Here is a 25921-nt window from a genome sequence, read left to right as displayed (position 1 = left end):
GGATGTACTCCGGAGTACAAGTAAGTGACGGGCATTTCTCACATCGAGTCGAGTCTCATGCGCCGAGATAACAGGGAAGAATGTTCATGTTCTCGGGGTTTGATCATGGTCAGCTATCGTATGAAGCCATGATATTGTCATCTGTTGCTTATTCTGGAAGAGAGGATTCCAGCAGTGAGATCCTACCGAGATCGTCCGGCGAACAGGACACCTTGCGATCTGCTCCCACTAACACCGACCTAACCTGAAGCTGGCGTATCCCCCCTGGACAGGAACAGAATGAACGCTTCCGCCATGTGCCTGTCCTTGTACGGAGTACAGGACGTCCTCCGTACGTATTCCAGGTAGAATGAACAGTCCCACTCAGAAAATCCCCTAGGAATTCAAAATCCTACCAAGTAGCCGGCTTGTTAGTCACAATTCTCGTATAGGATAACTATGCTGTATGGCAATCCCAGAGCGGACTTAGTGCATGAACGCGCAAGGCAAGGGAATGTGCCAATCTGTTTTGTCCATTCAGAAAAGATTTCCCAGCCTCCCGCTCTCTTTCCTTTTCAACTTCGTATCCTTATCCCTCCTTTTCACAATCCCCACTGCTTCGGGTGAAGTTTGACGCTTTGGCTCGTCGAATTAAACACCCGCTGTCGTGCACGAAGTTAATTTCCTTTTATTTTTTACACCCCTCGGAGGAGGCTGAGTGAAAGAAAGAAAAAAACCGGACATTCCACTTCTGCAGGGTCATGAACATCGCAGAGCCTGTCTTCTTTTTTTGACTCGCCTGACTCGGCTTGCCCATATTTTTCGTCTTTTGCATATATTAAATCCCCTGATTCGTAGCCAAGCTCGGCCCCAAGACCCATCAACCTGCATTCCCTCCCCCTGCCTGTGGTTCTGTATAACAACGAACCCTTATCTGTTCTCCACGACAGTAAGGAGTCCGAGTTGCCCGGTTCTTTTTCCTCCTGTATGTGTCACTTTCTTTAGTGTTTTCTTGGTTTTCTTGGTTCTCTTGGTTCTCTTGGTTCTCAACAATAACCATCTTCAAGCTTCTTCTTTCGTTCGCTTAGGCCAAGAGCGTAGACGCAATGGAGGCTATGGAGGCTGCACCGTTGGGACCTGCTCCCATCCCGAAGCAGTTTGTGCTCTGTTTTGATGGCACGGGGAATAAGTTTGCTGGTGATGAGTCGGACAGTAATGTCCTTAAGATTTTTCGGGTGAGTATCTGTAAAACAAAACATATACGAAAAAAGGCGCCAATACTGACGTCGATAGATGCTGGACCGAAGCAAAAGTCACCAATTTCACTACTACCAACCAGGTATTGGAACCTATGTGACCTCCAAGTCTTTCTCCCACACTGGACGATTCCAGCGCATCAAGTCTGCCTATCTGAAAGCCAAGGATTCCGCTGTCGGATCCTCGTTTGCAGAACATGTCATGGGCGGATACAAGTTCCTCATGCGTTACTACTCACCTGGCGACGAGATCTACTTTATCGGGTTCAGTCGAGGTTCTTACGTTGCCCGTTTTCTCTCTGAAATGCTGGACTGCGTCGGCCTGCTCGAGGCCGGAAACGAAGAGCTGACGCGTTTCGCCTGGAAAACCTTTGCCAAGTGGCAGCAGCGGCGAAGCGATACCGAGGAGGAACGTTTGGAGAAGGAGAAGCTGTTCATGTTCATGAAGGCCTTTCGCGAAACTTTCTCTCGGCCCGTGACCCGCATCAGGTTCATGGGTCTGTTCGACACCGTCAACAGTGTGCCAAGTTTCGAGTCCGCCTGGATGCAACGGAGTAAATTCCCCTACACCGCGCGCAGTTCTGCCAGGGTCATCCGACACGCCGTCGGAATCGATGAGCGTCGCGCCAAGTTCCGGCAGGATTTGATCTCTGGTGCGAAGCCCCAGGTCAAGAAATCGAAGTCTAGACACGCCTGGCAAAACTTGCAGCATCATTTGCACCTTGAAAAGAGTCACGAGGACGTGCCGGCCATTGTCGTGAATGATGGCACCAACGGGACAAGCCAGGCAGCACCTAACCCATCGATGCGTCGTCCATCGCACATCTCGCAAACGGCGAGTAGCTCGAAAAATAACGCAGACCATCGGTACCGTGCGCCCGCCACGCATCTCAGGCCCAAACCCATCCCAACGGCAGCGTCCGCAGAGGATCTCGTGTCGATCAAGAGTGGGCAGTCGGGCCTGTCTTTGCAAGTGCCCAGCGGCATGGAAGAAGATGATGATGACCAGGATATTCAAGAAGTGTGGTTCCCGGGTTGTCACGCCGACATTGGCGGCGGTTGGAAACTGGAAGATGGTGAGAAGTGGCCTCTGAGTCACCCACCACTGGTCTGGATGGTGCAAGAGGCCTGGCGCGCAGGGCTCCAGCTCGATCCCCGCAAGGTTAAACAATTCGAATGCATGGAGGAGTTTGACGGGGAGTTCTCGCCCATTCGCGATAACGGTATCTGGAACGAGGACACCAACGATAACGCAGGAGTCAAATTGGCCGGATCATGCGGCAATGAGAAGGAACGCTCGCCCTCGAGTCGGGATTTCCACGCCGCCCTGCACCTGGGCAGCACCAAGGGTTGGATACATGACTGTCTGTCGTTTGGCAATGGGTTACCCGGTGCCTCTGTTGTAACCTGGCGATTGATGGAATATCTCCCCTTCCGACGAATGGACCTGCAACCAGACGGATCTTGGAAGCCCATCAGATGGCCCCTCCCCTGTGGTGAAGTGCGAGATATCCCCTTGGATGCGCAGGTTCATATTTCTGTCCTTCATCGTATGGAGGCCAACCCCGACTACCGGCCTGGCAACCTGATTGTCGGAGGAGGAGGTCGTGGTGTTAGAAAAGCACCGCCAGAATATGGAATGGGAGAATGGGTTGTCAAGGATCACGAAGGCGATCCAGTCCGGCAAGTGTATGTTCGGAAGAGCGTGTCGAAGTGCCAGGAGAACCAGCAATGATGGCCACATTCTTTTTTTAATTCCCTCTTTTTACTCTCTTTCTTTAACCTCTCTTTTCCTCCTTTGGAGCGATCCTGATTTCCTTTTGTTTTGGTTATATATCCCCATTTCGAGTTGTTGGATAGTACCAGTGATAATGTATGTAGGCTCACATAATGGATTCTGATGCATGTTAGCCTCTCTCTCTCTGTTCCGTACTTCTGTCCGGTATCTATGAAGGATTCCAATCCCGGCTTCTATCGAGTGTGTATAGTGAGTCTGCGCGCCGTAGGAAAAGAACGGCATGCAAGCGAGGTGCACAGCAACCATTGAGCACGGGTGAAAACGATGAAGATTTAATGGATATATAAGCAGCCATAGTGCCACATCTCTGCCCACTCATCACGGTGTGTGTACGTGTGTGTATTGCATACATCTGTCGGCCATTCAGCGCAGGATTCACGATGCGACGCCAATCTCGAAATGTCTGGGCCCGATCCAGACTACTACCTCTAACAGCTCTTGACATGAATCATGCATTCTCGCCTCTTTTTTGAGGTCTTGTTTCTGCTGCACAGTTGGGCGTCGACTTCGTTTCAGCGCTGGTGGTTCTCTTAGATCGCGGACGGGCGCTCCTTCATCGCCTCCTTATTTTTTTTATTTTTTATTTTTTTTCTTTGATTGTTAGTGTTCCTTCGTCTTCTCTGGACTTCTTTTTATATCCTTGCTTTTTCTCTTAATTTTCGCTTCTTTTTCATCACACAATAATTAATAGTTAACTAGTTAACTAATTTACTCCCAGGAAGAAAGAGTCACTAGGTCACTTGCCCGATCCTCGGTTTCGCCGGCCCGTGACTTTCTAGGCAGCGTCGCTTCTTAGACCACTTCTTCCTCTTCTTCTTCCCCCCCCCCCCTCCCCCCAAAGACAGACTACTCTGGTCTGCTCACTCAGACTTAACGTTGAGAGAATCCCGGGGGTTCAGGGGAAAAGGGGATTAAAAAAAAGAAGGGGAAAGCTTTATTTGTGACTATTTTCTACGCACTTGCCTCTTTTCGGGATCGTGAAGGAGAAGGGGCAAACACCAGGCCCAACGAAAAAAAGGAAGACTGGAATTCTTCTCTACCCAAGCATGCAGCCGATCTGAATTCTAGAAGATCCTCGCGTGGTTCGTCCGGAATTTTACTCGCTTCAGAAACCAGAAAGAATGTCGTCAGAACGGTTCATGTCTCCTCCAAGTCCCGTGGAATCCGTCGATTCCTTCGACTCAGAACCAGCAGCAGCACCCACAGCAACCAGAGAGTCTACTACGGAATCGACGGGAAGGATACAACGATCCGACGATGTCATGATAACCTTGTCGCTACCACCTCAGCCAGTGATGACACCTCCAAGCCGTTCGCCTTTGGCCCGGTCGCATTTCCGTTCTCGTTCGCTGGCCGAGGTTCCGAATGTGCCTCCCATGACGCGCGCTTACTCCTCTCCGGGGCTGGATTCCCGGGGTCGATATATTTTCGTGAATGGTCGTGGGGCTCCGACTTCCAATCCACTCGAGAATGGTAAACGGCATCCGTTCTTGCAGGTCGCTACGGGGGATGCTCTTGAGTCTAGGATGGCACCATTGAGAATATCAGAGCCTATTGCAGAGCATTCGGAACTGGATACCACCATGAACCCATCTTCACATACAGACGCAGAGTCGGCGCATGCTGTATCGCCTGCGATACCTACACATCACACCTTTCCCCGAATGGGTCGTCGACGGCCTTCGTCCCCGCTTCACTTTCACTCGGGCAACGCTAGTAGTCCCGGTCCTTTTCCCACATACTCCTCTTCGCCAGTGATGCTCAGTTCGAAATACAACGAAGCCTTCCCATCCTATTCCAGTTCGTCCACGTCTTCCATGCCTTCAACGCCCACGAGCTTGCGTTCTCGCAGCCCCAGTATATCTTCATTGGAGACGATCCCTGATATTCCGGATGCGGAGGCTGCGGCCAGTGAGGCAGATCAGGTCGCGGCTTTGAAAGCGGCTGCTGACAGGATCGATGAGGCAGAGGCGTCGGGCGCGGGGAACAGATGGCGCGGAACATCTGATGCCATGGGGCCTGCTGGTTCGTTGATGCGGGGAGGTTACGGTGTCAGGGCGGACAAGCGGAAACGGTGGAGTGTTTGCGGTGCTGAACGTCGTCAGGACCTGGATTTGGAAACCATCTGGGAGGATTGAATAATCCACACTGCCTGAAACCTTGTGCTTGCAGACTGGTCAAGAGTTTACAGGCAATGACCTGGTTCCCGTTTTAACAACAAACTACGGTGCTGACCACACCACATTGGGGTCCAAACGGCCCAACCTCAACTGAGTGTCTACTACGTGCTACGGATATGCTCTTATCGCTTATACCTTGCTTTACCCCCGGAGTCAATGCGCATTTGTATCATATGTATTTTGCGTTTGGACTTTCTTGATCTGGCGCTTCAGTTCGGAATTTGCTGATACCCACCAACACTGTCTCTTAGACATGTGAATGTCCTGTTGCTGTCGTGTCTCCTCGATTGTTCGATTTTTGTATTTGACGGCACCGGAGTTTATTTGAGGATCGCGCAGGTTCACTGGGGGCGCTTGTTCTTTTTTATGGATTGGGATCAAGGCGCATGCTGCTTTTGATATGGATACTGGCTGGATGACTCTCCATTAGCTGTTGATATGGTTTTTGCCGTGGATAGCTGTAGCTTGTATTGACAATGATATTATCATATCTACATTTGACCGGAAAGCCCCAGATCCACACGATAATGTTAAACTGTTGGGAAATTAATGTTCTATTCATTCTACACGATCTACCCACCCTCAGGATAACTAGTCGGCCCTTGTTTATTCCGCTGCGTCACCAACTCACCCCCAAACATATCATCAGCCTTGGTCCCACTACTCCCCCCACCCTCCAACTTCCTCTTCTTCGCCAACCGCTCCATCTCACTCTCCGATGCACCGCTCTCCCCACCAGCGACCGGCGTCCCAGCCGCAGTAGCAGCACCTGAAGACGTCGCAGCAGCAGGGATCCGCTTCTGGCCCGCGATATTCGCTTTCTCTGGGTTCTGACAGTGGTATAGTTTCTTTGCGATGCGGCGGAGGGTTTTCATTTGTTCCGGGTCTGTGGAGAGGGGTTTGTATGCGCTTAGGAGGTTTGAGCAGTTGGTTAGAGTTGTGAGGAGTTTTGTTCGGAGGGTGTGAAGGGGGCTGGTGGGGTCGTTTGCGGGTGGGCCGCCGATTTTGGTGTCAAGGTAGAATTCGGCGAGGGGTTTGTCGGCGAGGAGGAATGCTGATAGCCAGATTTGGGAGGGGGTGTAGAGGAAGTAGGCGTCTGTCATTTGGGCGGCGGATTTGAGGATCTCGCGTGTTGTGTGGTGGGCGCGGGCGAGGCGGTCGTTTAGAGATTGTGAGGAGGATGCGTTTGGGGCTGGGGGGGTTGATGAGAGACGCTGTCGGAGGTCTTCTGGTGTTTGTTGAGGTTGGAGGGGGGAGGGTTGGCCCAGGCCCTGGGATATGGCTTGGAGTTCCATGATGCCTCCTTCGAAGCCGCGGAAGGGGTGTCGGATGTCGAAGGTGAAGCGGAGGCTTTGCATGATGAGGAATTCGGGGGCGATTACGTCTTCTTCTGTTGTGTCGCCGGGGATTCCGGCTGCGAATTGTCGCAGGGACATGTAGTAGTTGTCTGTCTTTGTGGCGAGGAACAGCGCGCAGGCCATGATGGATTTGGGGTGGTAGGTCATGGGGGAGTTGGTGAGGTAGAAGCGTCGGAGGTATTGGATTGCCGTTGCCTATCGCATGAGTTGTCAGTATCCATTTCTCTTAAGTCCAGCTCCCTTTTTCTTTGGTTCTAAGGATGGTGCTTACCCGCACGATTGACGGCATTGGCGGTTTATACGTCTCCCCCAGCTCCACGGTCTTTTCGCAATAATACCGCACCAACTCCTGCTCCTCCCCCGGCGTCAAACACTCGATATTCCTCTCCTCAGCTCCCTTGCCATCTGCCTCGCTCCCGGACTGGTTTGCCGTCGGTGTTCCGGCCGCGGACGGAGCGGCCGACTGTCGCGCCTCTCGTGCCCTACGCAGTGCAGCTCGTACTCTCTCACTGGCAATGGTATTTGTTGTAGCTCGTAGTTGTTTTAATGACTCCTCCGTGAAGGACCAAATTCGGAACTGGGATGAGGTACGGTAGATGTCGTCTTCGATCATGATGAGGGTATGCGATTTGTTGACTCGGGTCTGGCTGTGGTGGGACTCAGTGAGGGTAATTTTCAGCTAGAGCATATCTTCTCGGCAAGCATATAGCAAAGAGAGCCAATAATTCTATTTGGCCAGGAAAAAACAAGAGTGGTGTGTATGAAGTGGTTGAAGGAGCAAAAATGGAGTCAAGGCCACGTGCTCCGCTCTTATCAGCCTTATCGAAACCAACTGGAGAGAAACAGAACTATAGACAATTTATATCCTGAATAAAGCCATACATAGAAAACCTCCAGATAACAGTAAAAAAGCATCGCCATGCACCATGCATCCCAGTATGAAGTTAAAGCAAAGTATTCTCGAGATCGTCACACATCAATCATGGCTCTCCCAGAAGCCTTGCAGTGATATCTCCCATTTCTTCTTCGTCCAGCTCATAGTCCTCCCCGTCCAGCCGGTCAATCCCAACATGTTTGAAAGCGCTAACTACTCGTTCGACGTCGAACCCCATGCTGCAGAATCGGTCGATTAGGTCTTTGTTGTATCCATCGTACCTACAAAGTGATGAATAAGTAAGCATCGTGCGCAAGAAAACACAGAGCCAAGACAACTTACTTTGCCAGATCGTCCTTTTGTTGGCCCTGCTCCTGTCGAAGAGATTCGTCCGCGCCACCGCTACCCTCTCCTGCGATCTTTTGCGGAGCTCCCGCATAGTTCACTGCCCATTGTTGAGCAACGCGCTCGAACTCCTTCGGACGATAAAGAAGCATGTTGGCGACTTCGGCGTCTTGAGGATCCTTGGGCTCGGGTGTGTTGAGCAGGGACTGTAGCGACAAGAGGGAGGATTTAACAGTCAAGACTGGCGACCATGCGCTGGCTAAGGTATCGAGGCAAATCGCGCCCTATAGAAGCAACTATCAGCCATTCCCTCTTGCGATAGCTCTAGAATCATGGCACTCACTGTTTGGCTGCTAACATTGGGGTGCCAGATCTTGGTCTCGAACTTCATAACTGGCGGCTTGAACGGATATTCAAGAGGGATCCTAATATCGATATAATATGTGCCTCCTTCATATGGGGTACCTGGGGGACCAGGGAATGAACCGCGAAGATGGGTAATGTCTTCATCACCACCCACAGGTTCCGCTCCGATTTGCGACTGGCTATCCGCGTGGATATCAGCGAGCTCCTTCGTAATGCGACGAGATCTGTGGGAAGCCATTGGGCTAGCTGTGTGCGATTGAGTCGTGGAGGTATGTAAGCTTCAGAGGGTGGCGGTTTCAGGGCAGTTCGGCTGAGGTATGTTCGACCTATTGCCGTTGAAGTTTCGAAGACCTTTGATACGACTATGCGTTAGTATCTTCTGGCCGTGAAGAAGATAAGATTTTCTAGCACCGAGTACTCCACAGGATATCCCACTTACTAGCTTAGAACTCGAAATGAGGGGAACAATCACTGTAAGATCGGTGATATTGAGATTTAAGAATGGCGTAGATCATGCAAACAGTTGCCTGCTGGCAAGCACTAGTATCGATAACTTGTAGAGCAGAGCTTAACTTCCAGCAAAAACATGTATAAATCAACAGTCCTCGAAAAAAGTGACGCAGCAACAGACACCAAGACATATATTCACTGCCTGAGGTGTCAGTATGACAAAGGCGGTACATCACGTGCAGCATACGCTGGACACGGATGGCGACAACAGCTCCAGCTCTCTTCTATCACATCACCTCCTTCGAACACCATCACTCCATTTCCCAGCAGTGCTGCCCGGAAGTGCGATAAAACTGCGCCTGGGGGAGCTCTTTTTCACATCGACCCTTTTCGTCAATAATTATTACAGCTGTCTCTTAACGATGGTGCGTGCCCAAGCATTGCTTTATCGCCTTGTTTTCTCAACGACCTTGCTCTAACATGTTTTGAAAACAGGGTAATCAACAATCAAACATCGGCGGAGGCCCCGGTGGGGACGGAAGAGATGAGAAGGACAAGAAGGTAAATTTGCTTTAAACCCTTCCGGCACCTTGATGGTCATGAACACCGCTGACGCAGCCTCTTGATAGAAGGACAAGCCTAGATACGAGCCTCCTCCTCCCCCTACCACTCGCATCGGACGTAAGAAGCGAAAGGCTGCGGGCCCGAGTACCGCTGCCAAACTTCCCGATATCTACCCAAACTCGCGATGTAAACTCCGGTACCTACGGATGCAACGGGTTCATGACCACTTATTGCTCGAGGAAGAATACGTGGAGAACATGGAACGTATGCGCAAAGCCAAGGCGCAAGCAACGCAGGGTCCCGTTAGCCAGGGTGACATGGATATCATGGATCGGAATGCCGATGAGAGAGGCCGGGTCGATGACATGAGAGGGAGTCCGATGGGTGTCGGCAACCTGGAAGAGTTGATTGACGATGACCACGCGATTGTATCGAGTGCAACAGGGCCCGAGTACTACGTGTCTATTATGTCTTTCGTCGACAAGGATCTTCTGGAGCCCGGTGCGAGTGTTCTGCTGCATCACAAGACGGTTTCGGTGGTCGGTGTGTTGACCGAGGAATCCGATCCTCTTGTCTCGGTGATGAAGCTCGACAAGGCGCCGACTGAGTCCTACGCAGACATCGGTGGTCTTGAGTCGCAGGTTCAAGAAGTGCGAGAGTCGGTTGAGCTTCCGTTGCTTCACCCCGAATTGTACGAAGAGATGGGTATCAAGCCTCCGAAGGGTGTCATTCTCTACGGTGCTCCGGGTACCGGAAAGACATTGCTGGCCAAGGCAGTGGCCAACCAAACCAGCGCTACTTTCCTTCGTATTGTTGGCAGTGAACTCATCCAGAAATACCTGGGCGATGGTCCTCGTCTTGTTCGCCAGATTTTCTCGGTCGCTGCTGAGCATTCGCCTTCGATTGTGTTCATTGATGAAATTGATGCGATCGGTACCAAGCGTTACGAGTCCAGCTCTGGTGGAGAGCGTGAAATCCAGCGTACTATGCTTGAGCTTCTCAACCAGCTTGATGGTTTCGATGACCGCGGAGACGTCAAGGTCGTTATGGCAACAAACAAGATCGAAACCCTGGATCCTGCATTGATTCGGCCGGGTCGTATTGACCGGAAGATTCTCTTCGAGAACCCCGACCGTAAGTACCCTTAAATTATCCCGCAGCGATCAGTCTAACTAACAATCTGCAGAAAACACCAAGAAGAAGATTTTCACCTTGCACACTTCGAAGATGTCTCTCAGTGACGACGTCGACCTCGATGAGTTCATCAACCAGAAGGACGATCTGTCCGGTGCCGATATCCGAGCAATTTGCACAGAAGCTGGTCTGATGGCGTTGAGAGAACGCCGGATGAGGGTGCAAATGGACGACTTCCGTGCGGCCAAGGAACGGATTATGAAGACGAAGCAGGACGGCGGTCCTATCGAAGGGCTGTACCTGTAGATGCGGTCTACACAGGGCCATATGTCATTTAGAGGTTTAATGGTTGTATTTTATAACGAAATGAGCCAAACTCAAGTATCGTCTGTACTGTAGTCGTAGGACGTCTACTCTGTAGCATTTCCCGATTTGGCAGAATCAAAGCTATGTCGTCATAAGCCGAAGCAAGGTGCAAATAATGCAAACATTGCAAATATAACAAAAACAAACCAACATCGTCGAAACTGTTCTGCCATCAATTCTAGAACTACAGATTAATGACCATGGATGGCTTTGACGAGGATGCGTTCAAGCAGTTCTTCCCAACCAGCTTTGGGAAGCAAACACGAACTACCAATATAAACGCGCAGATCGACCGCACCAAGCGGTCGGAAGTCTCTGTCAAGCCCGATGGCGATGATACTAAGAAAGAGTTGACTGACAGCGCAGGCGCTGAGACTCGAGAAGAACCCGAGACAAAGGCTGAAGAGCAGGAACCCCGCGACGACGATGACGATGACTCTGACGATGATGACTCGGATGAGGACGACGAGGACGAGTTCCCAGTTTCGCATGAGCTTCTTATCAAAACACACGAACGCGCCGTGACTACCATGACCGTAGACCCGGCAGGGTCGCGGTTGATTACCGGGTCTAATGATTGTTCGATTAAGCTTCATGATTTTGCCTCCATGACGCCGACGACCGTACGCGCATTCAAGTCTGTCGACCCGTCCGTGAAGAAGCAGTCCGCCGCGCAGGAAACACATGCCGTTCACTACGCAGCGTTTAATCCCATCACCCCGAGCCATGTCATGGTTGTTCCTGCGACGCCGCAGCCGCGAATCCTGGATCGGGACGGCGAGACACTTGTCGAGTTTGTCAAGGGAGATATGTACCTGAGGGATCTGCACAATACAAAGGGTCACGTATCGGAAGTCACTAGCGGAGCTTGGAATCCGACGGATTACAATCTCTGTGTCACTGCTGGGACGGACAGCACGGTGCGCATTTGGGATGCCAATGTTGGGCGGTCACAGAAGGAGGTTATCGTGCATAAGTCGAGGGTGGCGGGTTCTGCTGGCCGGAGCAAGATGACTGCTGTCGCATGGGGGACCCCGAAGCAAGGTGGATCCAATCTCCTTGTCGCTGCGGCTCTCGATGGGAGCTTGCTGATGTGGGGTGGGAATGGGCCATATCACAGGCCCAGTGGGGAAATTAGGGATGCGCACACTCGGGATACATGGACCAGCGGGTTGGATGTCAGCTCGGATGGACGGCTTGTGATCTCCAAGGGCGGCGACGATACCATCAAGCTTTGGGATACCAGGAAATTTAAGCAACCGATCACCACCGTCTATCATCCTTCCAGCTCCACCCGCTACCCAACATCGAACATCGTGTTCTCCCCTACGTCCGCAAATGTACTCACAGGCTCCGAAACGGGCCATCTACACATCTTAAACCCAGCAACCCTAAAGCCCGAACTCGTCACCCCAGTCACTCCAGGCTCACCTCTAATCACCGTCCTCTGGCACGAAAAACTCAACCAAATCCTCACCGGCTCCGCCAACGCCGAAACCCACGTCCTCTACAACCCCAACACCTCCACAAAGGGCGCTGCAATGGTCATGTCTAAGGCCCCCAAACGCCGGCACGTCGACGACGACCCCAACCTCACCATGGACCTCTCCCAGGGTCTCTCCGGCGAAAACGTTGTCGTCGGATCCAACGGAGTCCCACATTACGGCTCTTCCACTTGGTCTGCTCGACACCCTACCATCGGTCTTACGGCGTCGGGGAGACCGAAGGATCCCCGACGGCCGCATTTACCGTTGCAGACGCCGTTTGCCAAGTCGCAGCCTGATGAGAGGCATATTCGGGAGAATATCCCGCTTAGTTCGATGCGGGATGAGGATCCGAGGGAGGCGTTGTTGAAGTATGCGGAGAAGGCTGAGAAGGATCCGATTTTCACGAATGCGTGGAAGGAGACGCAGCCGAAGACGATTTATCGGGACGTTAGTGATGATGAGGAGGAGCAGCAGCAGCCTGATAAGAAGAAGGCTAGGCGGTGATCTCTTGTTATTGTTTAGTTTAATACATATATACGCACGGCGATACTAGTATGAGCATATTGAATGTTGCATTACCACTGATAACAGCTACCAACAATCCTCGCTACCATCACTATCATAATCATCCTCACTATAATAATCATACTCGTCACGGTAAATCCATTCCCTAAAATCCATATAGTCCCTGCATCTCATTCCCAGGGACGTCGCAAGCAGTTCTTCCTGGTCTGAAGACATGGCTGGGGATGACTCGGATTCTTCAAACATCATCTGACACCATCTTCCAAAACTCCTCTGGGAGCACTAAGTCTGAGGCCTTTCTGGCTAGAATTTCTAGCATCGTGCGGCGAAGGTATGGACCAAGCGTTGCTCACAAATGTCCTCTCAACTCGATGTTGTACGCCGATTTCATATTCCCAAGTCGTTTCTGGTGGAAATAAGTCATGAAGTATCCGAAATAAAGGTACCGCTTGCCTGGGCGGTTCTTTCCCCGGAACTGGAGGATCCTGCCGTCGACATCCTAGTATTTCCATATGGTCAGCTATGTTTGCGCTTGGGTGATGAGGGTTGGGCTAGATTCACATTCCAGGTTGTCGGCCAACAGTAGACGACCTCCTTACGGATATTCTTATTGACGACAACAAATTTCCATTGATTAACTTCGTTGGGAGTCTCAGATGGGACGGGTACGATGGCGATGTCGCCCCGATCCCAGGCCTCCGCAACCCTGTGGTGCAGCGTCAATTCTATTGAGTTATGTTAGCTTTAGGTGATATGATATGGGTAGCTGAAGGAAACTTACCATTACGGGGATCCATGCGTGGCATCTCGCCGACACCAAAAAGATATGACAGCTCGGTTGATTGAAAGCTATCCGGCACCAAATTCACGACTCTTGCCTCGCTCTCTACGCACTGGTCTAGTAGATGGCACCAGGCTGAGCGACTCTCTTTGGTCGAAGCGTTGTACCGCTCCATAACAGCTTTCTTGAGCATGCGTTCATGCCGGCCGCTCCATCGCTTTCTCTTGGTCTTTGTATCTTCGCAACATGCGCGCATGAGGAAAGCATATGTATCCAGATACGATCCCTGCTCCTCGTCGAGATCTTCTAGTATCTTTTTTGGCGCTTCAACGTCAGCAATTCTTTTGTGCTCTGTTCGAGCTGGGCTTGAATTTCCTGGATTTCTGCTCCGTTTTCCCAGTTTGTTACTCCACTGCTCTTGTGCATTCCCACAAGACTTGTATTGTAGGCGTTGAGAGACTCGATTTCAGAGGACAGGCGAGATATCTCGTTTTCGAGGAACTCTGATACATTTGAGTGTCGGGCTTTGCTATCCAGAATGTCTGCAGGCATTTTATAGAACAACAGGTGTGAATATTGGCAAAGTATATAGCAAGCCATGTGGCAACAGAGTCATTTTGAGTCACATGATGGTCACTGTGTTAGATCCCCGGTATAGTAGAATATGATAATATGAAGGTGTGTATAGTTTGTATGCCTAAAAGAGAAATGACGTTGGATGTGAAGGCGGTGAGGCACATGATCGTTTGGCGTTCGTTGTCCAGCTGAGGGTCTCTCTCCTCTCCTCTTTTCGCTTGTCTCCTTCCACTCCTTTTCTTCTTCACCACCATCCAAAGAGGGTTTGTTGGTGCTTGGGGTTCTATACTGTCTGCTGTTTCTCGTTATCGCTTCTTCCGCCGTCCCTTCGATCCCCGGTTCTTCCGATTTCCCCGTTTGTCTACAAGTTACTCCTAGTGCAATACGCGATAATTCTACGGCCACTCTTGTTCTATTTATCGATACCCAGAAAACATTCCCCTGATTTCGCTATTGATCTCTCTTATCGCGCGCACGGACTTATTCAGGGGATTCAATATCGACACAGAACAGAATGCGGGCTCCTTCAGCGACCTGATCCGATGTCCACAGCGTTGACGCGAAGAAACCCATCTTTTTCGGGATCAGAGTGTCAGTCGAAGAGGGAGGGGTATATGCGATCCTGGTGTTGTGAACCTCTATCAGTGATCATAGCGGCGGTTTGACACGATAGTCGATCCTTCGAAGCTCGCGATCGCCTGATTATTAAACTACAGCGACTCCCTCCTTCGTACGGGGCCAGTGCCCTGTCGACTTTTTTTTTTTTTTTTCTTTCTTTTTTTGTACAGCTTTTCGCCAGCAATGGACCACACCCAGGAGCCGTTAGCAGCAGGTCTGTTCGCTGGGTTCGTTTCGACTATCGTTCCGTCATCCGTTCCTTCGAATCAGACACTCTCGGACGGCCATGGAAGTGGGGGCCCAGGGAGAATGCACGAATGGTCATCCTTAATCGGTATCAGTACAGCCCTGGTCGGGAATGTGTTGATCTCTCTCGCCCTCAATATTCAGCGCTACGCTCATATTCGGATTGATAAGGAATGGACGCATGATAGGATACAACGGGAGTCGGACTGGAAAAGGGCGCGCCCAGGCAGAGATGCGGCGGGCGCTAATGGTAATGCTGGGGAATACCATGACGAGCCAACTCTCGAAACGTATCGGGATGAATCCCCAGACTCGCAACATGCGCGCGACGGCAGCTCCCGTGCTCGGGATCAACAGGGCGAGCAGTCTGCTTCGCATGGTGGCTTACAGGATTCTATCTTCTCGGACCAAACAATTCAACCTGAGGATAAGGTCCATCGCAAATCGTACCTCCGTTCTCCATACTGGTGGGTTGGAATTGTGCTCATGGTTCTGGGGGAGACAGGCAATTTCATGGCCTACGGTTTTGCGCCAGCATCTATTGTTTCGCCTTTGGGTGTCGTCGCCTTGATTTCCAACTGTGTCATTGCGCCATTCATGTTGAAGGAGCAATTTCGCAAACGGGATCTATTGGGTGTGCTTGTCTCGATCGCTGGAGCTGTGGTGGTCGTGATCAGTGCGAAATCATCCGAGGAAAAGATTGGTCCCCACGATATCTGGAAAATGATAACTCAGTGGGAGTTTGAACTATACTTGGGTCTGACCGCAGGTTTAATCGTCGCTCTCATGTGGATGAGTGCGAAGAATGGCTCGCAGACTATTCTCATTGACGTTGGGCTTGTTGCTCTCTTTGGTATGCTGCCCCCGTCTTGATCTCAGCGCGTGACAATTGCTTATTCTACATAGGTGGATATACTGCCTTATCCACCAAAGGCGTCTCCTCATTGCTGTCCTATACTCTGTGGCATGTGATCACTTTCCCTGTCACCTATCTTTTGGTGTTCGTCCTTGTTTTCAGTGCTTTGATGCAAATCCGTTACATCAACCGAGCCCTTCAGCGATTTGACTCGACCCAAGTGATCCCGACTCAGTTTGTCCTCTTTACGCTCTCCGTGATCATCGGAAGTGCCATTCTTTACCGTGATTTCGAGTCGTTCGGTGCTCAGCGCGCAGTGAAATTCGTGGGTGGCTGTCTCATGACATTCCTTGGTGTGTACTTCATCACAAGCGGTAGAGTCCGTGCGGATGATGAGTCAACCTACTCTGCGGACGATGAGGAACAGACAATCGGTCTGTTAGGGGAGCGCTACCATGATAACGTCGATATATCAACTCCAGGACCAGAATCAAGGGCACACAAGCCGTTACAACGAGTCCCCGAGGCTTATGATGAGGAGCCACCGTCGTCCAGGGGATCACTACTCAGCCAGGGCATTGATGGTTTCGAAGATGACCACCCTACGCCCAGGGGCATTCTGTCGGCTGCCCCCTCTTTTGAAGGCTCACTAACTGCCGAATCACTTCGCGCACCATCGCCCGAACCTCCTCATTCACTTATCACGAATCCCTGGGCCGATTCTCAAGAACGTCTCGTCGACTCATCGGCATCAGAACCTCAGATTCGCCCAGTCACTCCTCCAGAACAGGCTCCCGACCAAAACATGGGATCGACAGTTCTTCTCCGCTTTCCACCTGCACCAGGTGCGGAGAGCAATGCCCCACAAAATGACGACGGCGGGGCGCCAGAGGCCGATCCCGCCCAGCCTGCCGCTCCGGAAACGCCTCCAGCCCGTAGGATGCGGAATTCCATCTCGATGCGCTTCTCACCTGGTCCACTTCTTCCCGCCCTTTCCGGAGGATTCAGTGCTGTAGTAGCCGAATCTCTCCGCCGTGGCGAGTCCAGCCCGGTGAAAGAGCGAAAGGGCAGGAGAAGGACGGACAGGGGGAAGCAGTTAAGCACGACAGTCTTGGATGGCGCACTTCGCAGAACAGGTGAAGCCAGAGAGGCGGGGTATGACTCTGACGGCGCTGTCGAGGAGAACCAGGACTCTCCATTCAATGTGTCTACTGGTCGCCTCAACTCGACAGGGGGGATACCCACCGGTCTGTCAAAACCAGCTCCAGCACGGGGCATCAACCGTGGATCTCAAAACAACAACGAAGACATCTCTAACCTCAACCGCCTTCGAAGCCTCAGTGATTCCTGGAGCGGCGGACCAGCATGGTTAGGAGGTCTCCTCCGCAGAGGCAGCAAACAACACCAACAACCACCAATCAACGAATCCGCCGTCCACGGCGACGAAAGCGAACAACAATCCACTGCATCAGGTCAGCAATGAAACAGAAGCACATACATGACAGCTCGAGGAGTGGGCCGGCTCACTCCGGGGTACATACATATTCATATTTTTCCTCATTTTACATCGTCATCTTCATCATCTTCATTTTTCATGTGGGATATTAGTGCTTCGGCATTGTCTTTGTCTTGTGCAGTGTTTGTCAAGTACCATTTTAATAGATTTGTGAACAGTATGGTGTATATATATCGTGGACATATGGGATTTGAATTCAACCTGATGGTTATGTATGTATGTATGTATGTATATTTCATCCACGCATCTGTCAGCCATATGGGCCGATTGGCGGCAGGTCACTGTAGGTGGCTGGGCATGGCCACAAATTTTTATATATATACAGGATATAGAGCCCGTGAACTTCTGACCCGATTCGGCAGACTGTCTCGTTAATATACAGATACAAAAGCCACTTCCTTACACCACATATAGGGCTCGTCCCTCATTACAGATACACATTTCAAACACAGACCAAGAGATAATAAGTATACTGCAATATCCTTGGGCCATGTCAGTACATGACTTTGTCTGTATTCCCCTCCCATCCAGGCTCAGGCCCCCCTACTAGAGGTGTAGGGTACGACGAGCATCCGTGGTAAATGGTGGCCGGTGTAGGATTCGAGCCTCGGTCACTCCATTGAACTCTTAAATTTTAGTAAGGGAGCCCCTCAGACCCTACTGTCCAATGAGAGCTACTGTAGTGACCACCCAGATGGCGCTCTACCACTTGCGCCATCCCGGCCACCTGACGGTTATATTTGTCTTGTCAAGTATTATTATTGTTATTAGTTCTATACTCCCCGTCACCCCAATGGTATGGGGTGCTGCAGCTAAATACATGAGGAAAACCTTGGCGTCGCTAAGCAAGCGCCGGGATGAAAAACCCCCTGTTCCAGCACTGAAGCTTACCATTGCCTGGATGTCCTCCGGTACCATTTTATTGAAGCCTGCCTGAGCAGGGCTTGCTGTGTGTTTGATTGTGTCCCTATGTCTGTAACGCGTTCTCTATCTCCTCGATTTCCAATTCTTTAGCGAGCCGAAATTGATGTAGCAGACCCAGTGACATCCACCAGCCAGAAACTAGAGCCCCTCCCTTTGGGGAGGAGAGCAACCACTTGCTGTCGACCCGATCACTAGTTTCCAGGGTCCTCCTTTGCGCCATCTACCTTGGGCAGTGGATCAGGGTGTGCTTGACTGTTTCGTAGTGGTATCTGCAAGTGCAGGCTGGGGAGCTGTATCCAGGCACTCCACGTCTGTGTAGGAACCCAGCCAGTCCAGTTTTCCCTGTGCGAAGCTGGATCAGAGCAGAACAACGAGCTCATGAGAGAGCCCCTGGTATATCTGGAGGTTGGCTTGCCCTGGTAGCCTGGAGTGCATCTCGCTCCATGGCTCTGGGCGTGCCAACCACCGTTTTTTCCACCAGTGTAGCATTACCAGCCTGAGGCATTGTGGAGTGGCTGCAGGTTGCCCATCAGAGAGGTCTGCATGCACTGGTCTCGTCCAATGTGTGATCCAGTTTGGGTCTACTGGTGCAGGATGTATGACATTCTCTAGCGGCTGTCTCCTGTTCTGTCCCCCCCTTGTCGAGTATATATCAACCTTCATTTAACATATTGCTTCTGAGATGTAGTATCTGGTACCCAGTTTATTATCGCAATGTGCTAGCATTTGATTTCGCCTGGACAGCAGCTCTTAGGGTAACCACATCCTACTATGAACGCATGTAGCCATGAAATAAACCATATCATTAATTGCAAATAGCACAGTAAAAGAACTTTTCACATGCAACATATACTCTCATAACAAATCCCCTTTTCCTTGATCCGTTTTTGAACACCGTACCGTTGCTTACTTGTGACATGTAAAACCAGACTGACCAGCATGATTATGATACCAGCTGATCTTCGGAGACGTCCTTGGATTCCTGCTCCTGCTCCTGCTCCTGCTCCTGCTCCTGCTCCTGCTCCTGCTCCGCGCTGTCATCAGCGTCCTCGTTTGGCTTCGGTGAAGGCTCGCGGTCTTCTTGCGCCCCAGGATCGGTCGATTTGTCGTCATCAACGGGAGCGACGGTTGCAGGGTTAGAAGTAGATATAGTGGACCCTGCCGGGGCACTCTCATTCCTGCTTTGCTGTGCAGCCTGAACCTGAGTCTCCCGTCGGGTCTTCGCGCCCTCTTTGAGCTTCTCCCACCGTTCTCTATATCGACCAAGCACGTTTCGTAGTTTCTCATTCTCACGGCCTGCCTGGCCAAGTTCATTCTCGCTGGTCCGGACCAGCTCTTCGAGTTCCCTGATGCGTTGCTCGTGGTCTGTCAGTGATGGACCGGCGGAAAGAGGTGCGATGGGTGATGTAGCGGCTGATCCCCCGGGCGGTGCGGGTAGGGGGTGGTGTTCTGGGGAGGGAAGGTGGTGCATTGCCCGTATAGATTGTTGCAGAGCCATTGAGGAAGACTGTGCGTTGACTTCCCACATGTGCAGTCGTTTCGAGAGCGTATCTGATAGGTGCTTCAGGGCTTGATTTTCCATTTGCAGCTCCTCCAAAGTTTTGGGGTTTTGTAGGCTTGTGAGTTTTTCAGCACCGCGGGCTACCCTGGACTTGGCTCCTGTCATGCTGTGGCGCATTTCCGGGGATGGGGTTTCTCGGGCATCGACAAAGTCTTCATCGACTTCTTCAAAGCCGTTTCTTTGTGCTTCCTTTTCAGCTCTGCTTAGTATTCCAGCATACGAGACAGTTCCGCCAGTCGTGGGGACGACGTAGAATGATTCCGCGGTGGTGTTTGGGGCCCCATTCGTTCCATCGCGGACGGCTCGCAAGGCGGCTTTGGAGAATATCTTGCTAACGTCTGGCTCTGTAGATGTACTGGGGCGGTCAGAGATGACCTGTTGACGATCCAGTCTCGTTTCCGCGGAGGATTTGCGTTTCGTAGATTCTGCCTGGTTTGCATCTGTTCCCAGCGGGAGACCTGCGAATGCCAGGGGTGCAGATATCTTGGAGATCAGACCCTCGAAAGTTGAATAGAAGCGCTGGAAAGGCTCTTCCGTAATTCCCTTCTGTCGCGGGGAGTCGACTGCATCTGCGGGGACAACCTGCTGGGCTGTGATGTCCGTAGGGCTGATACTTGGCGGGGACCATGGTTGTTTGGGCGCGGATACACGACCCGTGCGATCCTTAGTTGGATAATATTGCGTGCCTCGTAGCCTCGATTCCCCTGTCCTGGCCCTGGGTGGGCTGTCCGTCATCTTGGCCCCGGCCTGCTGCGAGGAAAGTGTAGGCGATGCAGGGGAGCCCCGACGAGGATGCGACGGAATGCCCCGTGCGGAGGCCAGATTACTCGCAATTGAAGACGAGGTCTCTCTTGTCGACAGCCGTTTATTCCCGGAAAGTCTTGGAGGCTGCTGAGCAACCGGCTGTTGGGCATTCAACCCCGGTGTAGTAGCAGGGGAAGAAGTAGCCTCTGCCGCCGCAGCACTCGAGGGATTTTCATGCTGAAAACGAAGAATCTCCGCGATTTTCTTATGGTGGCCTTCTAGTAGCTGAAGAGTCCTCAGAGCCTGCGAATCATGTCAGTTTCCTGGTTTCTTTCAGCTCACGCGGGGTTCGTAGGGATGGAATCCGAGTCCGGTACGTACCTCGCGGTCAAAGCTGGAGTGAGCAGCGGTGGAAAACTCGCCAGCCGCGAGGTCGTGCTCCTCGCTCGCTGCTACGGGATTTGCTTTGCGTGTCTCGAGAACTGCGTTGCGCGCATGGGTATGAGCCTGATATTGTCAGATCTAGCCAGGTGGTAACGGAGATCGCTCAGCGGGAAAAGACCCTACCAAGGTGAGCGGAGCGGTCTCCATGGCCACGATAGTGATGTGTTCAGATTAGAGAGATCAAATAGGATTAATGGGAGTTCTGAGAGAGAAAGACTAGAAAGGAAATGGTGAAGCCCAGTTGTGACGCCATCACGAGACAGCGGTAAGGTGTAACGGTAAGAATACGGCTTACTATGCGGGTAGACCAATCAGAGTGACAGATGGTAGATTCCTGACGATACGAGACTGGCATATCTGACATGTCCTTGCAGCTATATAGAGGAACAGCATAGAGCAATGCATTTACATACAAGTAGTATAGAGTACTACCAGCATAGTGGTTAATAACCTGTCATATCATGATTTTCAAGTGCCATACTAAAATAGAATCCCCCCTTATATGACTGTCCCGCCGTTTCGTCCTTCCTTACCTAATCGGGTAAGTCGACGTGCGTGTCTCCTCTTCTCGACTTCTTCTCTCCAACTTCTCCTTCTTCCAGCGACCTTCTCTCTCTATTCTACACCTCTTCCTTCCTTATACACTCTTTTGTTGCGTGTTGCAGCTTCCTCAGCAGTTGATTGTCTTCCTGTCAGAACCCCCGGTGCTGGTCACAACTTCTCCGACGGACAACTGCAACTGCTTCCCCCCCCCCCCCCCCGAGTTGTATATCCCGAATACATACCATGCCCTCTGCCGCGATACTCTCCCACTTATATCTTTCTTTCTTTCCTTGAAAATCGAAATTCTTTGTCTCTTGACCCTACTTTTTTTTTTGTCTAATTGAAACCCGTCCCCTTTTCGTCTTGGCTACTACTACTACTACTACTCTCCTCGCCGTTACACTCAAATCAGCCTCTCCAATACACCATGGAGGACCCGCCAACCTCCAAAGAGCTCCCCCCAGCCCCCCTCCTCTCCGAACCCCCGGATATCAGCAAAATCAACCGCACCCGGACCACTCCGGTTGACCTGGATACCATGGATATTTCTGGACGGAGCAATGGACGCTCGTCGATCGACTCCACCTCCGACAGGCCAAAGTCGCAGTCCGGGGAGGCGGCTGACACCGCCAGGGCTGGTCCCAGCGGGTTTTCGAAGCTACTCCGGAGGAAGAACAAGAAGAAGGATAAGAAGCAACCCGATGAACAGCCGACCGATAATGATAGGGATATCCCGGGTTCGCGTGACGGGGAATATGCTGCTTCTTTGTTCGCGAATGATAATAATCCTCCGCCTGAAAATGAGGCTGGGACCCTCTTGGCGGATGATTCTGAACTGAACCGGTGGGTTTCTTTCTGCTAGCTCAAAATGAAGTTTTGCTTTTTTCGTTGGGCTGACTGTTTTTACTTTTTTTTCCCTATAAAGGTCCCAGCAGAACTCCTCGAATAACGGCATTAATACCACGTCATCGCCTTTGATACAAAAAACCTCTGTCGATGCTACTGATACTGAGGGCGTACAAGCGGATGTAGAATCCGCCGTGAGTGGTCCCAGTGCTACTGCATCCGATTTCAACCCCGACGCAGATCCGTCGAAATCTACCACACAAAATCCATCGGCTTTGGAGATCCCAGAAAATCGTGGTGGTGGGAAAAAGAGGGGTACATCGCCTGGACGGCGATTCAAGAATGCGTTTAGCAGCTCTGCTCAGGACAAGAAGGATACCGAAAGTGGTCGCGAACGTTCATCTTCTACTTCGAGCAAACGGAGCATGGCGCTCTTTGGAGGCAACGGTAGAAGAGGAAGCTTATCTGCGAAGAGAGCACAAACATCGCACGGTGTCATCGCCGAGCCACCTCCACCACTCCCCCCTATTCGTACGGATCTTACAGAAGACAAGCCTGCCGAACTGTCAGAGCGTCCAAGAACACCGCCTCACACAGCGTTGCCGGTGCCAGCGCCGCATACCACTGTGACACCACCCACACCGTCAGAGCATCGACTCGAGTTCCCCAAACTGATCGATTCTCCGGAAGTTACCAGTTCTCCCGAATCGATCAAACCAGGCGAGGGCATTGTCGTGAGTCCGTCAGGGAACATGATCTCTCACCGCCGGGTTCGCTCAGCGTCGTCCGCCCACCGGCCTAGCAAACTATCGAATTCCATTTCCATGAGCCCCACAATCGAGGAAGTCAAATCCGGTTCGAGGACTCCTTCTGCCGCCCAGCAGGCTGGTTTCTTCTCCTCAGTGTTCTCCGCAGCGCAAAATGCTGCCTCTACGTTTAGCAGCAGCCTGAACACCCAACAAAGAGACCGCAATCTATCACAGCTGGACAACACGAATGCTTCGCAGGCTAATGACGGAGTGGAGGATGCAAGAGGGTCAGACAGTAACAATAGCAACGGCGAAGAAAAGAAATCACTGGCTATCGAGACCCTCGGATCTGGCGATTTGGACTTTAGTCACCTGGAAGTCAATGTACCTCCGGGTGGTTCAGTGTCGACCCCGGACGGGATCGTCATCACGAAACCGGATCTACCACCAGAGAAGCGCAAGAACATGGCTGTCTACCAACGAGATGAGGAGGCAGCAATGCTCGAAGGCAAGAACGCTGCTCATGCTGTTCACAAGGCCTATGAGAAGCCATCTGACGTGTTTGTAGTTCCCCCTACTGATGAGCCGCTGGAGCTGGGGTCGACAACTTCTCTCCCCAAAGACTTTGGTGGTGATCAGCCCCCTCCAAGTGGTGATATCCTCGATGCAGATCTCGGCACTAGGTCAAGGCGAAGTCCCAGTTTACGGGGCCGTCTGATCGGGCGTCATCGCGGTTCATCTGCGGCCACAACATCAACCGCCGTTGGCGCGCTTGCCGGTGCCGGTGCCGTCGCTTTGACTGCTCCGGCTGCCGCCCCGAATGCTCCGCGATCAACTGGGTTCGCCGTTGCTGGCAAGAAGCGTAACAGGGACTTTCATCAGCTGTTCAGAAGTGTTCCCGAAGATGATTACTTGATTGAGGATTACAGCTGTGCGTTGCAGCGAGAGATCATTCTTGCTGGTCGTATCTACGTTTCCGAAGGTCATATTTGCTTTTCCAGTAACATTCTCGGATGGGTCACCACCCTCGTGATCAGCTTCGATGAAGTGGTAGCAATAGAAAAAGAGTCCACGGCAATGGTCTTCCCTAATGCCATAGCGATTCAGACCCTGCATGCACGTCATACTTTCCGCAGTTTGCTTAGTCGAGAATCAACCTATGATCTGATGGTCAACATATGGAAGATCAACCACCCGGCTTTGAAGAGTTCCATAAATGGGACACGGGTTTCTCATGGCACTGGCGACAAGACTGAGAAGGCCGGAGAAAGTGATGTGGACAGCGATGAAGACGATGAGGAAGACGAAATCTACGATGAGGACGAAGACGGTGACACGGCGGATAGCTTTATTGAAGCTGGAAGTGCCAATGGAAGCGAGCCAGCAAATCCAAGAAAGGCCCTGAGCCGTCAAGCCTCTGGTAACCTTCCCAAAGCTAGCGCCAACGGACCTGACGCCGGTGATAACGGCAACTCGGCCTCTGGGGATACGGACTTTCCGGGGCCTGCTACACACGCGCCAACCGAATACACTGACCCGAACGGCCAGTATGATAAACCCGTCAAGGATGAAATCATCCCTGCTCCTTTGGGCAAGGTCTACTCTCTGGTTTTCGGGCCAGCGTCTGGAGCTTTCGTCCCCAAGTTCCTTGTCGACAATCAGAAGTCAGGAGAGCTGCAGTTCTCGAGCGAGAAGCAAGGTCTTACCAATGACAGTCGGAATCGAGAATACTCTTACATCAAGCCATTGAACGGTTCGATCGGTCCCAAGCAGACCAAATGTATCAGTGCCGAGTACTTGGATTTTCTGGATTTGGAGAAGGCGGTTCTCGTCACCTTGACCACTCAGACCCCTGATGTACCCAGTGGAAATGTGTTCAGTGTGAAGACGAAATACCTGTTCACATGGGCGGCGGGGAACCAAACGCGCTTCCTCATGACTTGTACCATTGAATGGACGGGAAAGAGTTGGCTGAAGGGCCCGATCGAAAAGGGTGCCATCGATGGTCAAGGCGGGTTTGGAAACGATTTGATCCAGGCTATCAAAGGTGCGATTGCTCCTCGTGCTCGGCCGGGCACGGCTAAGCCTGGCAAAGGAAAGGGCAAACGCAAGAAGGGGGATGCCGCTAGTCAAGAAGCGGCCCCTGCCGTCGCGGCGACTGATACTACCGCGAGCAAAGCCGATTCCTGGGGAATGTTGGAACCGCTTCAAGGCATACTCGAACCCGTTATGGATATTGTGAAGCCCTTGGTGAGTGGCAATGTTGCCATTGTGATTATCGGCATTCTTCTTCTCCTCATCTTTTTCCGAACACCCTCTCGGCCGCCCGTGATGTCGTCGCACGACATAGGATGTCCAGGGTACACCCTTCCTCAGCGCCTCGCCGCTTACGAGGAGATGTGGCGGAGGGAGGAGAGTGAGCTGTGGAGTTGGTTGGAGGACCGAGTTGGTCTTGATGGGGCACTCTTTCCAACGGTCAGACCGTCTGTCTCACCATTACGGCAGAAAGCCCAACAGCTTCGGGCTGAACGAGAACTGTCGGCAAAGATGGGCGATGACAAGATGACTGACCGGGAGATGGATGCTGCCATACGGACCACGCGCGAGAGACTCGATGCTCTCGAAGAGATTTTGAATAAGCGCAAAGCGCATCCGATTGTCGAAGAGGTGCAATCGCGCCATGAGCTGTAGCAGCTTGTGCTTCTTTGTTGCTTCTGTCGAAGCATAAAAGTCTATGTTCGCTTCCTTGTTTTCAGGTTGCAACATGCCATTCATTCATTCTTTTCTTTGCTTTTCTTTTCTTTTTCATCTTCTTTTGGTCTTTTGGCTACACTT

General features: G+C 51.7%; 11 protein-coding genes across 11 annotated transcripts; 7 read left to right on the top strand and 4 right to left on the bottom strand.

Annotated features, from left to right (window-relative positions):
* Nucleotides 1-1085: 1085 nt before the first annotated feature.
* On the top strand, nucleotides 1086-2970 carry ASPGLDRAFT_64527 (T6SS phospholipase effector Tle1-like catalytic domain-containing protein; the record flags this gene model as incomplete). The annotated part of the gene is made up of 2 exons (XM_022548786.1): nucleotides 1086-1214; nucleotides 1273-2970. 2 exons carry the CDS (start codon nucleotides 1086-1088, stop codon nucleotides 2968-2970), a joined length of 1827 nt encoding a protein of 608 aa, XP_022404065.1.
* Nucleotides 2971-4154: 1184 nt separating this feature from the next.
* Nucleotides 4155-5171, top strand: ASPGLDRAFT_120493 (uncharacterized protein; the record flags this gene model as incomplete). Its single annotated transcript, XM_022540141.1, has 1 exon — nucleotides 4155-5171. The coding sequence occupies one exon, from the start codon at nucleotides 4155-4157 to the stop codon at nucleotides 5169-5171; it is 1017 nt and encodes a 338-aa protein (XP_022404064.1).
* A 614-nt stretch (nucleotides 5172-5785) lies between these two features.
* On the bottom strand, nucleotides 5786-7184 carry ASPGLDRAFT_23390 (TFIIH complex kinase subunit CCL1; the record flags this gene model as incomplete). Its single annotated transcript, XM_022543281.1, has 2 exons — nucleotides 5786-6766; nucleotides 6843-7184. The coding sequence occupies 2 exons, from the start codon at nucleotides 7182-7184 to the stop codon at nucleotides 5786-5788; spliced, it is 1323 nt and encodes a 440-aa protein (XP_022404063.1).
* Nucleotides 7185-7551: 367 nt separating this feature from the next.
* On the bottom strand, nucleotides 7552-8394 carry ASPGLDRAFT_23389 (E2 ubiquitin-conjugating protein UBC1; the record flags this gene model as incomplete). The annotated part of the gene is made up of 3 exons (XM_022543280.1): nucleotides 7552-7726; nucleotides 7788-8074; nucleotides 8134-8394. The coding sequence occupies 3 exons, from the start codon at nucleotides 8392-8394 to the stop codon at nucleotides 7552-7554; spliced, it is 723 nt and encodes a 240-aa protein (XP_022404062.1).
* Nucleotides 8395-9009: 615 nt separating this feature from the next.
* ASPGLDRAFT_72555 (uncharacterized protein) lies at nucleotides 9010-12661 on the top strand (the record flags this gene model as incomplete). Its single annotated transcript, XM_022549618.1, has 5 exons — nucleotides 9010-9031; nucleotides 9102-9167; nucleotides 9233-10308; nucleotides 10409-10600; nucleotides 10861-12661. The coding sequence occupies exons 3-5, from the start codon at nucleotides 9377-9379 to the stop codon at nucleotides 12659-12661; spliced, it is 2925 nt and encodes a 974-aa protein (XP_022404061.1). The 5' UTR covers nucleotides 9010-9031; nucleotides 9102-9167; nucleotides 9233-9376.
* Nucleotides 12662-13031: 370 nt separating this feature from the next.
* Nucleotides 13032-13719, bottom strand: ASPGLDRAFT_33087 (uncharacterized protein; the record flags this gene model as incomplete). Its single annotated transcript, XM_022544259.1, has 3 exons — nucleotides 13032-13181; nucleotides 13244-13407; nucleotides 13464-13719. 3 exons carry the CDS (start codon nucleotides 13717-13719, stop codon nucleotides 13032-13034), a joined length of 570 nt encoding a protein of 189 aa, XP_022404060.1.
* A 1074-nt stretch (nucleotides 13720-14793) lies between these two features.
* On the top strand, nucleotides 14794-17668 carry ASPGLDRAFT_43913 (DUF803 domain membrane protein). The gene is made up of 2 exons (XM_022545908.1): nucleotides 14794-15756; nucleotides 15810-17668. The coding sequence occupies exons 1-2, from the start codon at nucleotides 14841-14843 to the stop codon at nucleotides 17240-17242; spliced, it is 2349 nt and encodes a 782-aa protein (XP_022404059.1). The 5' UTR covers nucleotides 14794-14840; the 3' UTR covers nucleotides 17243-17668.
* On the top strand, nucleotides 17078-17834 carry ASPGLDRAFT_1166616 (uncharacterized protein). Its single transcript, XM_022539795.1, has 2 exons — nucleotides 17078-17086; nucleotides 17147-17834. The coding sequence occupies exon 2, from the start codon at nucleotides 17258-17260 to the stop codon at nucleotides 17648-17650; it is 393 nt and encodes a 130-aa protein (XP_022404058.1). The 5' UTR covers nucleotides 17078-17086; nucleotides 17147-17257; the 3' UTR covers nucleotides 17651-17834.
* A 1-nt stretch (nucleotide 17835) lies between these two features.
* On the top strand, nucleotides 17836-18290 carry ASPGLDRAFT_1166604 (uncharacterized protein). Its single transcript, XM_022539794.1, has one exon. The coding sequence runs from the start codon at nucleotides 17943-17945 to the stop codon at nucleotides 18210-18212; it is 270 nt and encodes an 89-aa protein (XP_022404057.1). The 5' UTR covers nucleotides 17836-17942; the 3' UTR covers nucleotides 18213-18290.
* Nucleotides 18291-18917: 627 nt separating this feature from the next.
* Nucleotides 18918-21157, bottom strand: ASPGLDRAFT_144224 (uncharacterized protein). The gene is made up of 3 exons (XM_022541813.1): nucleotides 21072-21157; nucleotides 20886-21011; nucleotides 18918-20807 (listed from the first exon to the last, which is right to left on the bottom strand). The coding sequence occupies exons 1-3, from the start codon at nucleotides 21093-21095 to the stop codon at nucleotides 19143-19145; spliced, it is 1815 nt and encodes a 604-aa protein (XP_022404056.1). The 5' UTR covers nucleotides 21096-21157; the 3' UTR covers nucleotides 18918-19142.
* A 761-nt stretch (nucleotides 21158-21918) lies between these two features.
* On the top strand, nucleotides 21919-25777 carry ASPGLDRAFT_23383 (GRAM and VASt domain-containing protein; the record flags this gene model as incomplete). Its single annotated transcript, XM_022543279.1, has 2 exons — nucleotides 21919-22334; nucleotides 22417-25777. The coding sequence occupies 2 exons, from the start codon at nucleotides 21919-21921 to the stop codon at nucleotides 25775-25777; spliced, it is 3777 nt and encodes a 1258-aa protein (XP_022404055.1).
* Nucleotides 25778-25921: the final 144 nt, after the last annotated feature.

The sequence above is a fragment of the Aspergillus glaucus genome, assembly GCF_001890805.1.
Source record: "Aspergillus glaucus CBS 516.65 unplaced genomic scaffold ASPGLscaffold_4, whole genome shotgun sequence".
Lineage (NCBI taxonomy): Eukaryota > Fungi > Ascomycota > Eurotiomycetes > Eurotiales > Aspergillaceae > Aspergillus > Aspergillus glaucus.
The sequence above is the reverse complement of the archived record's forward strand: the minus strand, read 5'-3'. Positions and strand labels throughout refer to the sequence as shown.

What these genes read in the sequence shown, in the direction of transcription:
- ASPGLDRAFT_1166604 (XM_022539794.1), top strand. Translation starts at nt 17,943, where the DNA reads ATGAGAGCTACTGTAGTGACCACCCAGATGGCGCTCTACCACTTGCGC.
- ASPGLDRAFT_1166616 (XM_022539795.1), top strand. Translation starts at nt 17,258, where the DNA reads ATGACAGCTCGAGGAGTGGGCCGGCTCACTCCGGGGTACATACATATT.
- ASPGLDRAFT_43913 (XM_022545908.1), top strand. Translation starts at nt 14,841, where the DNA reads ATGGACCACACCCAGGAGCCGTTAGCAGCAGGTCTGTTCGCTGGGTTC. An exon ending in TGGGCTTGTTGCTCTCTTTG is followed by an intron (nt 15,757 to 15,809) that starts GTATGCTGCCCC and finishes TATTCTACATAG; the next exon opens with GTGGATATACTGCCTTATCC.
- ASPGLDRAFT_144224 (XM_022541813.1), bottom strand. Translation starts at nt 21,095, where the DNA reads ATGGAGACCGCTCCGCTCACCTTG. An exon ending in AGACCGCTCCGCTCACCTTG is followed by an intron (nt 21,012 to 21,071) that starts GTAGGGTCTTTT and finishes TGACAATATCAG; the next exon opens with GCTCATACCCATGCGCGCAA. An exon ending in ACTCCAGCTTTGACCGCGAG is followed by an intron (nt 20,808 to 20,885) that starts GTACGTACCGGA and finishes CATGATTCGCAG; the next exon opens with GCTCTGAGGACTCTTCAGCT.